This window comes from Saccostrea echinata, unplaced genomic scaffold (assembly GCF_033153115.1).
Source record: "Saccostrea echinata isolate AGI-Se365-2 ecotype Australia unplaced genomic scaffold, CSIRO_AGI_Sech_v1 ptg000002l, whole genome shotgun sequence".
NCBI classification, from domain to species: Eukaryota; Metazoa; Mollusca; class Bivalvia; order Ostreida; family Ostreidae; genus Saccostrea; species Saccostrea echinata.
In genome coordinates this window covers 5,682,036-5,695,552 of record NW_026889751.1, presented here as the reverse complement: position 1 = coordinate 5,695,552, position 13,517 = coordinate 5,682,036, and the positions used below count along the sequence as shown (strand labels likewise).

Genomic DNA, 13,517 nt, shown 5'->3' with positions numbered 1-13,517 from the left:
TTCTAATCTATAAATACTGAATCTTTTAATTAATCAACTCTAGTTAGCCAGTGCTGTGAAAATACACATAGATGTAATATGACATGTATCACATACATCAATCTAAAGAAACTTTTTTTTTTTAACAAAAAAATCCTTTTTTTTTCTTTTTCTTTTTTTTTTTTTTTTTTACAAATGATCCTAGTTGACGCACAGGCCTCTGAATTTCTATCAATATAAATATATTAAATATATAGAGGGGGTATATATTTCACTCGGATAAATCATACAACGGCTTATAGATAGAAATTAAGAGGCCTGTGGTTGATCAGCTGTTGATACACAGACCAGGGACTTAAGTTAGATATATGTTAGGTCCCTGCACAAACAACCTTCAGCTTTTTTAAAAACAAAATATATCAAAAGACATAAATATCTTCAATTTGAAAAATCGTCATGCAAACAAAAAATATTTCAAACTCAAACTGAAAGGAACTATCTTAGGTTCACTGTCCTATGTTTACCTGTTTGTAATGTGCGCTCTTTAATAAGACGGTGTTGATGATTGGTCATTTTCGGAGCTCGATATCCAATAGACCCCGATGTAAGTACAACAGTACAAATTTGATCTCCCTGGAAAGAAGAGTTCCAGTGTGTTTTGATGATGATGTGACAGTCGTTAAGAGTGGACGTCTAGGACGAACAACAACAGAACCACGGAGCGTTTTAGAACAGCACTTCGATTTAATGACCTGCCAGTGGTCTACATTCTTGAACAAGCTATCTTCTCTGACTCACAAAGATGACATCGAATCCCAGGTAATGAAAATTGTTTGAAAATCAAAATGAATTGAAATGCGAATTTGCAAAGAATATATACATTGGTGGTGTCTTGTCAGGAAGCATTTGCTTTTACATCGTTACGTATGTATAGTAAATGATCATCACTAAGTCCAAAAGTCATACACTCTTTTGTTAATGCATTTAAGCTGTGCACATGCATTTCCTGTAAGTTAACAATGACGGTTGTCTACTGAAGACAATATGTTCTACAGTATATGTACATGTACCACTAATCTGGACTGGGATTCGATTCTTTTTAATATAAATCTATTCGAACTTCACCAAAGGCATCAGTTAAATCTTCCAATTCCAAACTAAGTCCTAAATTCCAATATCTTTAAGGCACCTGTTCAGTATTTGGGTCTAAAAATTATCACGGGCACCTGAAGTGTGGATCCCCCTCCCCCAAACTAACTAATAAAATATAAGGAGTCTTTATTTCTTGAAAAATATGTGATTTCTCTGGCAATTCTATCTGTATGTCATTCTGTGCAATTGGTTTGTACTTCTGTTAAGGTTAAAATTGGCCATATGTGGTATAATAAGAGTACACAAGGTAAGAAACAAAAATTATAAACAAACGGGGGGTTCCCTGCTTCGAGGCAGATTTCCAAGGTACTAACAGTGTTACCTATTATATTTTTGCAACCACTCTGTCGAGATGTTCTCCTTGTTTTTTTTTTAACCTAAACCCCATCTTAAGTATTTCATATGCTGTAATCAGACAATTTTAATATTAGATGGACACATAAAATTTTCTCTGTTGACAGCCTTGCAGGAGGTTTGATATGTTATGTTTTTTCTGATTGTCAATGGAATACAGTTTAAATCATTTGAAAATTTAACGAAGTGAACATAATTTTTGTGTGGAGTGGGTCTTCCTACCACATTTTTGCAGGTGTAAAAGGAAACATCTTTCCATTGCTTCTCAAAAAATTATGTGATGACCAACTCTATTTAAAAAATGTAGTTACATCATCCAATTGATGTCAGTTTTTTGTAAATTGAGCATGTTACCATTTTTTTTTGTTAATCAGAATCAATTTCAATGTTATTGTATTTAGGTATTGTCAATTTTGTATGCAAGGGGCAATAAACAATATCTAAATTTAACAAAAAGTGGAATTTGTGAAAAATAAATTTATTGATTTTTATCTGTCATTATGTAGGCATATGGCCCAGCTTATACCCCAGTTTCTTAAGCAAATAAAATAAAAACCAGTTTATGGACATGATAAACTTCCGATAATGACTTACACACTGCATAATTAAATTATTGTTATCAAAAAGACTATGAATTATCTGTATAAAGATCAAATATAGATAAACTTTTGTTTCTGTAGAGAAATGTCATTCTGAAATAATGTGTTTGCACAGCTAGATAATAAAGGGGTAATTTACATTTGATCAATTTCAGTGTCTGTGTTGTGTACAGCTAGATAAAAATTGACATATATTGTTTCTCTAACTGCAAAAGTTAATCAAACTTAGAATACCATATCTATAATTTACTGAAAGTAAAATTGATGCAGTTTACACTTTATAAACTGCGAATCTTTATAATTTAATTATTCATTTATTTAGTGCAAGTAAATAAGACGATTGTCCTTTAAAAATGACTTCAACTTGTACATTATTCAAATGAAACGTCAGGCGGATTGCTACGTTTTTTGATGCAAGCTATTGTGACTTTGGCAACATCGTTTATATGAAATAAAGTAAATTTTTCATCCAATCAAATAGCTCGTTACAACCAGAATTAAATTATTTACATGTAAAAGTAAAAGAGAAGTAGACCAAGGAGGAAAGGGCATATGTTAAGCTGTCTATAAAAAAGATATTTACTTGCCCTCTCCCATCTTAGGGGAAAAAATCGTAGGTAGGTAGGAGTAAATTTTTTTTTTATTCAAAAGTACTCATGAATATAAAGTTGAAATAGTTATTAATTATATAATGGGATGAGAAAATTTTGGAATGAATAAAAAATTTGTTTCATGGTGGTTAAAATACGGTATGTGTACTTAAAAAAGCGGGCTTCATATTTTAGCAGCTTTGGCGCAGACAACAATGCGCTAATTCATGAATACTGCCAAGAAATCATAAATACAATATGCAGCACGGACTTGTATAGCGCTTATTCATGATTTCGCCAACAACATCATACCCAGTGATTGCGCTAAATTTTGAATACGCCAAATTATGTACATGTACAGTGTTTTGAGTTGGGCTGTTTAAGTCAGTTGGTCAGGAGAGGCAAACAATTTTTTTTAAAAGATGGCCTTATCACTTGTATTTGTATACCAGTAATCAATTTCATTTTTTTTTTATTCTTCCTTATTTTTATACGCCCGTCTTGAGACGGGACGTATTATGTTATAGCCTTCATGTCCGTCCGTCCGTCTGTTAGCTTTTTCGTGTCCGGCTCATAACTTTAATTCTATTAGGCCTAGGATTATCAAACTTTGTCAGCTGATACATCTTGGGTAGAAGGTTTGTCGTGCATTAAAAGTATGTTGCTTCGACCTTTAATTAAGATGCTATGCCCAAATATGGAAAAATCCTGTCCGGCTCATAACTAGAAAACTATTAGACTTAGAATCATCAAACTTGGCCAATTTATGCATCTTAGGTAGAAGGTGTGTCGCGACCTATTTCAAGGTCACTGTGACCTTTAATTTAGTGGAAATTTTTTTTAAAAACTGTGTCTCTATACTATTAAATTGCACAATCCCCAAAAATGTAAGAATGTTGCAGTATCCTTATTAAAAAAATGTTAAATCAAGAAAATACTTTTTTTTCATTATATACTTTACAGCAATCTATAACAAATGTAATGTTATAAGAGAAATTCCACCTCTCCCATGGGTGTAATCATCAAGCACTGGTCAGGAAAATTTTGATAACAGAAAATTACATGTCAAATTAGAGAGAAATTAATGAGTTTTAGTGTGAGGGGCTAACTGGTAGAGCATATCTGATCGAGCAGGTGTTATCTATATCTCCTGGGAATTAGGCAAAAGAATCAGCGTTGGATTAAATGAATCTAGTTGGCTAGCTTTTTAACTTTAAAAATGAATTTGGTGAAAAGTAAACTAACTTGATATTGTATAACAAACTAATTTGATCTTGTGTAATATAATGAAAACTTATTATATCCAAAGGGGGGGGGGGATATTGGAATCAGCATGTGTCGGTTTGTCAATATGAACTACAGCTTAAAACCAGCCTGACATTAAATCTAAAAAAAATCAAGTATTTTTTTTAAAAAATGTTTTATGGCAGATAGTTCCTACAAATCTAAGAGTCATGCAGTAACCTTATTAAAAATATTGCATCAAGATTACAAGTTTTTGTTTCTTTTTATAAATCTTTGTAACAAGTTAAAAAAAATCTGTTTTCAACGGAATGACATAAATATGCATATTTATTACAATACAGACTATTAAAGCAGATAGTGCAGATCCATTCATCCCTTGGGAGTAATGAATGGACATGCATCCAGTTAAAGATTATAATTAATGAGTTCAATGTATAGGAAGGCTAACTGTCTCAATCATTTCTGTTAGAGCATCTCTGATCAAGCATCTCTTATCTGTATCCTTTGGGAATAAGACAGAAAATCTGCTTGTCAGTTTATAGCATGTCATTTGATGGCCAGCCTTTTATTTTCAAAATTAATTTGGTATAGATTGAATTGTTAAGACTATTTTGAAATTCTTTAATATGATATTTTTATTTAATTTTTTGAAAATATCAAATAAATATGAAAGATGGGGGGGGGGGGGGGGAAGAGGGCTGCAGATGGGCAATTGTCAAGGTCTAACACAACCAGTTGAGAAATTTATTATAATTAGTGTCTGCACTACAGGAAATGTATAAACATCAAATATATTATAAGGAATGGAAAAATCATGGAAATCTTTGAATTAAGGTTGACATTATTTTCTTGCATCCTAATTGAACAATATTTGACGGGCGTATCATGCTGTGGCGGGGCACTTTATTATTCATCCTACTTACGTACAATAATTTGCAGTAATACCCTTTCTGAGGGTATGTTGATAGAAATTTTCTAAAACAATTTGCAACCACATATTTTTGCTTTTATTTTAATCTATGAATATTTTATTTCAGTACAAAGTCAAAGCCAATCTGGCAGAACTATGTAGCAGACTTTGCCAACATGCTGAAGGCTTTTATTGGGTCAAACTACTTGACAGTGTCATATGCATTTCTTCAAAGTGGTTTAGGGGTAAGCTATGGAGAATTATTAGTTCATGACTTGGGAATAAGAATTTACAGGCATCAATCTCTCAAGCCCCCCCCCCCCCCCCTCCAAGTTTATATTAAAGAGAACATAATATATACCAATCTAATTAAAATTAGATCCTTTACGCTCCTGTATTTTGTTATGTCGCTGTATAGCTGTGTTGCTGTACAGCGACATAACAAAATACAGGAGCGTAAAAGATCTAATTTTAATTAAACTGAATATATATTAGAGGTCAAAGAATTTTCAAATCAGATTGGTGCCTTTTTAGCTCACCTTGATGAAGTCAAGATGAGCTTATGCTGTACCGTCTGCATAAGCCCCGGTCCTGGTTAAAGTTTTTGGAGCAAGTCCATTCCCAAGTAACTATAAGCCTACTTGGACCAAACTTGCATGGATGATGCATCTAGAGATGGACACTACCACACTTGCTTTGGATGCTGGATCTGACCTAGATTTTCCAGATGAGTGACCAGAGGCCTGTTCAACAGAGCGAACGTTCGCGAGCGCTCGCCTAAATTCCTTATCTTTCCAACAGAAATGTTCGCGAGCGTTCGCGAGCGCTCGCTTTGTTGAACAGGCCTCAGGTTTAAGGTTTTGGAGCATGTCAATTCCCAAGTAACTGTAAGCCCTACCTGGACCAAACTTGCATGGATGAGGCATCTAAGGATGTACACTTATGAACCTGCTTTGGATGCTGGATATGACTTATATTTTCCAATGAGTGCATTCAATTTTAGCCATATTTTAACCAAATTAGCATGAATGTCGTATCTAGGGATGGACATTTCCAGAGTTGCTTTGGATTCTGAATCTGACCTTCATTTTCCAGATGAGTGACCAGGGTAATGTTTTTGGAGTAGTTATATAATATTATGGCCTGATATGATTAAACTTGCATTGATGGTGCAACTAAGGATGAAAACTTCCAGACTTGCTTTGGATGTTGGGAACTGACCAAAATTTTCTTGATTAGTAAACAGGTTAAAAGTTTTTTGAGCAGGTCTCTTTCCAAGTAACTATAAGTCCTACTTAAACCCGACTTGCATGGATATTGATCCTTGGATGTACACTAACTAGGAAAAAAATATGATGTGAGATTTGCCTTACTTATAGATAACATTCGTCAAGGTGAGCTTGATTTGATTACCAATGTTTGTATTTTGATAGAAAGCTTAACCAAGTATAATGTCAGAAATGTGAATGCTTTCATAGTTACATGTAATTAGAAATTCTCTCAAATACCATAATTATTATACATGTAATAGTACATATGTGTAGAATATTTTGTTTTTACAAATACTACAAATGTTAAAAACATAACCTGTACAATTTTTTAAAATATTTGTACAGCTTGGGTTTGGCGGATTGCTGTTAATAGCTTTGTTGACTGACCACTGTTGTCACCTGATCGTCAAAACAAAATACCATGCCATCAAACAGGTAATAGCAATGTATGAAGCTGGAAAGGGAACCTCCAAGAATTCAACTGCTGTCAAGGACAGTAGTTCAGAACTATTTTCCTCAGATGAAGATGAAGAAATAGTGATTTATGATTTGGATGAAAAGACTTTAATGGAACAACACTTGTTAAAGCACATGTCTTATGGAGATATAGGACAGATCAGTATGGGGAAAATCGGCAGGATTATTGTTAACATCTGCATCGGAGTGACACAGTTCTGTTTTTGTGTTGGGTATTCAATATTTTTGGGAAATACCATTTTCTCTTTATTTCCTGCCAAAGTATGCAATAATGCCATTTTAAATGTAGATAATGTTAGCGTTTCTTCTGATGTGCCATCTTGTGAGCTTCGTTACCTGGGATTACTACCAAGTTCCAATATCAGACCTGCCAAAAGATCACTTTCTGACTTACCAAATATTTCTTTCCCAGAAGTTCAGTTTACAGAAAATATAACAGTATCTTCATTAATGTCATCAGCATTATTGACTGGAAATCTTACAGACCTTGTGACAACTGCCCTACCATTAAATATATCCTCCACAATGCTAGCTCCACATATCAATGCAACATCTGCAGCCATGTTGAACATTACAGGAGAGGTAATACAGTCAACAGCTCCGGACCTGAAGCTGCTTGTTTTGTCTCCTCTGCCAATCTTCCTGTTGTTTGCACTCTTTAGAAATGTTAGAAAGCTGGGCTTTATTAGTGTAATGGCCAATGTTTCCATATTAGTAGGCAGTGCCTCTGTGTTCCTATATTTAGTGATTGGTAAGTACCTGTATATATATTATAATGTCACACTTTCTTATACAATTTTATTTCATTAATTTTGATGCAGTTCAGATAGTTAGTACATAAATGCACAATGCAGCATATTAGTACACTGATGTAAGTTGTTATTTGACAATTCCAGATTTCCACATCCATGAGACAATAGTGTGGATGAGATGGGAGGGGCTTCCTGTTTTCTTTGGAATGGTGACTGCTGCATTTGAAGGGATTGGATTGGTAAGAATATAAAGAAGAGAAAACAGATTTTAGATGTTTTATTTAAGAACTTTTATTGGGATGTAAATACAGGTTGGTCACATGTTCAGATCCTATAAAGTCCAAAGGGCTTTATGATAGGTTTGATCAGGTACCAACCCATATGTACATGCTGATAAATGTTTTAAAGTAATATGTTATTATTTGTGACTGATTTATAACAAATATTTGCGCACTATATTTTTAAATTGATGAAATGATTTATATTTTTTTTAAACCTCAATGATATAAATCATCACTTTTGATGTCATTGTGAAATTAAGTCAATCATTCATGACTTGACAATGAATTTATGGTCATGTAAGAAACCTGTTTTTATACAGGCTTGTTCAAATAGTGTTATACAAGGGAGAACATTTACGTGTACAAATTAATATAAATATTTCACAATTTGAAAATTATAGAAGATGTGTTTTATAATTATTTGGGAAAACACAATATTGTTAATGTTCACAATGATCAGAAAGAGTATTTTGTAAATAATAAACTTATCATATTTTGCATTTTGGAAAATAGGCCTCATAAGATGTTCTGTACATTGAACTTAAAATATTGTAGATCATCCCAGTTGAATCCAGTATGGAGGGAAATCGGCACAACTTTGCAGCCTTTTTACATGGTGCGATTGGTGTTTTGACTGTGATTCTTGGTGGATTTGGGGTTCTGGGTTATCTTCGATTCGGTGAAGAGCTTAACCAGATGCTAAATACTAACATTCCGGCTTCCAGCTGGGTGTCTGTAGCTGTCAATATCTGTGCAATCCTAGGAGTTCTGTTAACATTCCCTCTGCAGATTTACCCAGTGATAGAAATGTGTGAAATTTTTCTTTTTTCAGAAGGTATGCCCAAATTTATGAATTTCATAAGGAAACACTGAACTGATTGAAGTACATGTATTTGGATTTGAATAATTCTCTTTATTAGATTGTTGGAAGAAAGTGCTACAAGGTACATGTGTCTGAAATTTCTTTCTATTGAAATATTTGGGGGGAGGGGATGTAAACTGAAAAATGAATGCTACAATACATTAAAAATGTTATTTAAAACTTTAAAAAAAACTCTTCAAGTAAACAGTTGATACCAGATAAGTCTTTTAGACTCATAAGAAGCATGTGAAGGGTTGGGGAGATCTCTGATTTATAACTGTAATAAATAGAAGCCATTTCAGAAATTTATTGATTAAATTACATTTTTACATTGAATTTACAAAATCGAAGTTTCACTTTCTACCCAGGGGCTTGTTGTGGACCAAAAAAGAAGAATTCCCTTCTTGATGATGATGAGGAGGAGGATGGTAAAGAGTCCCTGCTCCCAGACTCCTCAGATAAAACATCAGCTGTTCTTCCTATCAGTGTGGCAGCTCACATATCCAAGTCGGTAAGAACATCATCAAATACTTACAGTGACTATGTGTGAAACTTATCTTGTTTGTTTTTATACAGATAAGTAATGTAGAATTTGATTTTTTGTGCATTTCAATCATGGGTACCTGCTAATTTTCTGATCAAACTGTGAATTTCTTCCTTTGTTTAATAATTTTAAACCAAAATTTATAATTCTTTTATGAACTTACATGTATATTTTCATGCTCACTTAATCATAGTTTGCAATTTGGGTAAGTTTAAAAGAACCAAGGGATTGCACAGATAAATTTTCATTATTATATGTAACTTCAGCATTTTAAGCAAATCACTTCTCTGAATAAACAGTGGGTGCTTCTTTGAATTTTAAATATATAACTGTGTTAACTTCAGGTGCCAAAGTTTTGTCTGATGTACAAATACTTAAATGAGTAAGAATTTTATTATGTGTTAGTTCTTTACAGAGATTATATATGCATGAAGATGTTGAAAAAACTTTCAAGATTTTTTGTTTGAAATTCTTTTTATGTTTCATTTTGATAGTTCACCTGAGCTGAAAGCTCAAATGAGCTTTTCTGATCACATTTTGTCTGTAGTCCGTCTGTCTAGCTGTCCGTCCGTAAACTGTCTGTAAACTTTTCACATTTTCGACTTCTTCTCCAGAACCACTGGGCAAATTTCAACCAAACTTGCCACAAAGCATCCTTGGGTGAAGGGGATTCAAGTTTGTTCAAATAAAGGGCCACACCCTCATCCAAGGGGAGATAATTCAGAAATAGTGAAAATTTGGTGGCATATTTCTTCTTCTTCTCAAGAACCACTGGCCCAAAAAAGTTGAAACTTACAGGAAATCTTTGTTATATAGAGTAGATTCAAGTTTGTTCAAATCATGACCCCTGGGGATAGGGTGGGGTCACAATGGGGGATCAAAGTTTTACATAAGAATATATAGCAAAAAATTTAAAAATATTCTTCTCAAGAACAACAAAGTCATGATTTGTCATATTGATATGGGAGCATCCTCAGGTAGAGTAGATTCAAGTTTGTTCAAATCATGACCACCGGGGCTAGGGTGGGGTCACAATGGGGGATCAAAGTTTTACATAGAAATATATAGGAAAAAATCTTTAAAAATCTTCTTCTCAAGAACAACAAAGCCATGATTTTTCATATTAATATGAAAGCATCCTCAGGTAGTGTAGATTCAAATTTGTTCAAATCATGACCCCCGGGGGTAGGGTGGGGTCACAATGGGGGATCAAAATTTTACATAGAAATATATAGGAAAAAATCTTTAAAAATTTTCTTCTCAAGAACAGCAAAGCCTTGATTTGTCATATTAATATGAAAGCATCTTCAGGTAGTGTAGATTCAAATTTGTTCAAATCATGACCCCTGAGGTTAGGGTGGGGTCACAATGGGGGATCAAAATTTTACATAGAAATATATAGGAAAAAATCTTTAATTATAAAAATCTTTTTCTCAAGAACAGCAAAACCTTGTTTATTCATATTGATATGTAAGCATCCTCAATTATTGTGTAGACTCAAGTTTGTTATAATCATGACCCCTGGGGTTAGGGTGGGGCCATAATGGGGGATCAAAGTTTTACATAGAAATATATAGGAAAAAATCTTCTCAAGAACAGCAAAGCCTTGTTTAGTAATATTGATATGGAAGCATCCTCAGGTAGTGTAGATTAAAGTTTGTTCAGATGATTACCCCTGGGGGTAGGGAGGGGCCACAATGGGGTATCAAATTTTTACAGAGGAATATATAGGAAAAAATCTTTAAAAATCTTCTGCTCAAGAACAGCAAAGCCATTTGTTATATTGATATGGAAGCATCCTCAGGTAGTTTAAAATTCAAGCCCCCCCCCCCCCCCCCCCCCCCCCCCCCCCCCCCGTAAACTTCTCAATGCTGAATTGATTTGTGCTTTTTCCTAGCCAATGTGCTCAGGTGAGCGATGTGGCCCATGGGCCTCTTGTTTACACTTTGTGGGTTATCTTGAATGCATTTATTGTATGTACTGACGATGCAGTGATTAATGAGCTGAAAAAAGTAAAGAAATTAAAAATACTGAAACTTTTAACTCTTTGTTAAATATATGCAGTATAATTAGAAATTAAGCAACAGTTTTAAGAAGTATGTATAAATTTGATGTTAATTATATATAGGTTACCCACTTAACATTTAACCTCTGTGGATTTTTACCTTTAGGTACCAACTTGGAGGAGAAATGTCTTACGAATGCTGATTGTGTTGACAGCTACAGGACTGGCTGTTATATTTAGAAATAGTTTTGCTCTAGTAGCAGCATTTACAGGTAAGATTTTTCACAGTTTATCTAAATTATATACTCACTTAAAATCAGACATGTTTCCAAGCAAGAGATCATTGAGCTGTGCTTAGCAAAAGCAAAATTTATCATGAGTTGTTTTATTAAAAGCAAACAACACTTTCAAAGTCTTTTTTTAAGTCTTGCACACATTTTGTTATGTTTAGCAGACATGTACATCACAAAGGTATTCATAATACAAATATTTCTTACCCCAGGACCATGAAGCAGTTTTACACTTTAAATATGTCAAAATGTGTACATGTACATTCTGCTATAGAAAACATTTCAACGAAGTCGAGATGAGCTTATGGTATACCCCCGGCATTGGCATCGGCGTCCTGGTTAAAGTTTAGGATCAAATCCATTCCCAAGTAACGATAAGCCCTACCTAGACCAAACTTGCATGGATGATGCATCCAGGGATGTACACTAACCAACCTGCTTACGATGCTGGATCCGACCTAGATTTTCCACATGAGTGAATTTTAGCCATATTTTAACCAAATTTTCACGGATGATGTATCTAGGGATGGATACTTCCAGGCTTGTTTTGGATTCTGAATCTGACCTACATTTTCCAGATGAGTGACCAGGGTAATGTTTTTCGAATAGCTATATAATATTATGGCCTCTTATTATAAAACTTGCAGAGATGGTGCATCTAAGGATGAAAACTTCTAGCCTAGCTTTATATGTTGGAACTGACAAAAATTTCCTTCATCAGTAAACAGGTTAAAAGTTTTTTTAGCAGGTCTATTTCCAAGTAACTATAAGTCCTACTTAAACCAAACTTGCATGGATATTAATGATGTGAAATTTGCCTTACTTATAGATGACATTCATCAAGGTGAGCTTCATAATTTTGATTACCTATGTTTTAAAAGTCTCTGACTGCTTCATGACCTTGGGACCAGTTCTAAATTGTATGACTCATCAACATGATCAAGTTCACCCATTTATTCCAGGTGCCATAGGAAGCTCTATGCTGGCCTACATTCTGCCATGTTTATTTCATCTTAAATTGTGTCACAGAGATCTGTCCTGGTTCATCTGTATCAAAGACACCTCTATCATTGTCCTGGGAATTCTGTGTAGTGCTGTTAGTCTTTACTCGGTCATCATACAGCTGGTCAAAAACACAACAGTTTAGTCTTTCATTTTGTATACAGGATTCTCTGAATACATTGTCAGGGTAGTCTATTTTTCTCATTATTTTTCTAAATATTTATGATGCTTTTATTTTAACTTCATTGCCACAAATTACACTGAGTGGTGCTGTACTTTAAATGTAACAACTAATTATACCCCCGCAAACGAAGTTTGAGGGGGGTATATTGGAATCGGCATGTCCGTCTGTCTGTCCGTCTGCCTTATAAATGTGATTTTGTCTGGACCTGTTCTCGGAGACTCTTGCATGGATTTGTCTTAAAATTTCTACACTCATTATTCACCATTTGAATGTGTGCACCTGGTATTTTCATTATGATTGGGTAACTTTTCTGCAATTTACAGTGTTTTTTTTTTTTTCATTCTTATTGACTTTGTCATTTTGGGTTCATGAAGATTTGAGACATAGAATCTAGAATCTAGAACTGCCATTTGAGACATCTGTACAAAAATGTGAATTGCAGCTTAAAACTGCTCATTAAAACTCAAAAAAATCTTCAAGTATGAAAAGAAAGTTTTTTTGGTAGATAGTCCCTACAAATCTAAGAGTCGTGCATTAACCTTATTAAGAAATGTTTGCCTTTAATTTCCTGTATAATCAAATGCCTCCGTGGTCTAGTGGTATGTTGCTAGCTTCGCAAGCGAGAAGCCCGGGTTCAATTCCCGGACGATGCTCCTTTTTTTTTTAATGTTTTTTTTTTTTTTTGATTTATTAAATGATACTATTCAACATGTGAAATGAAAAAGTTATGATGTCTGGCGTGTACAAACTCATAAAATCATTATTACAGTGTGATAAATATTCTGTATATTAAAAAGAATTTTCTATACACATATTAAAGAATAAGCAATCAAATCTGTCTAACCATATTGGCAATTTTTAAATTTGCTTCAATAAACATGTATACATTTAATAATTCTACAAATACAGGGGGGCAGTGTGATCCCCCCCTCCCCCCCCCCCCCTCCGAACTGCGCATGCTCTTCTTTTTTCCCTAAGAGGGGGACACAAATTCTCTGAATTAGCTTGTTAACATTTATA

At 34.1% G+C, this 13,517-nt stretch overlaps 1 protein-coding gene across 1 annotated transcript; it reads left to right on the top strand.

The window, feature by feature from the left end:
* Positions 1-4,948: 4,948 nt before the first annotated feature.
* LOC133178388 (uncharacterized) lies at positions 4,949-12,496 on the top strand (the record flags this gene model as incomplete). Its single annotated transcript, XM_061313120.1, has 7 exons — positions 4,949-5,074; positions 6,446-7,328; positions 7,474-7,568; positions 8,166-8,445; positions 8,841-8,983; positions 11,188-11,293; positions 12,274-12,496. Coding segments are annotated over 7 exons (1,818 nt in total), but the record flags the coding sequence as incomplete, so codon positions are not given.
* Between the last annotated feature and the right edge of the window lie 1,021 nt (positions 12,497-13,517).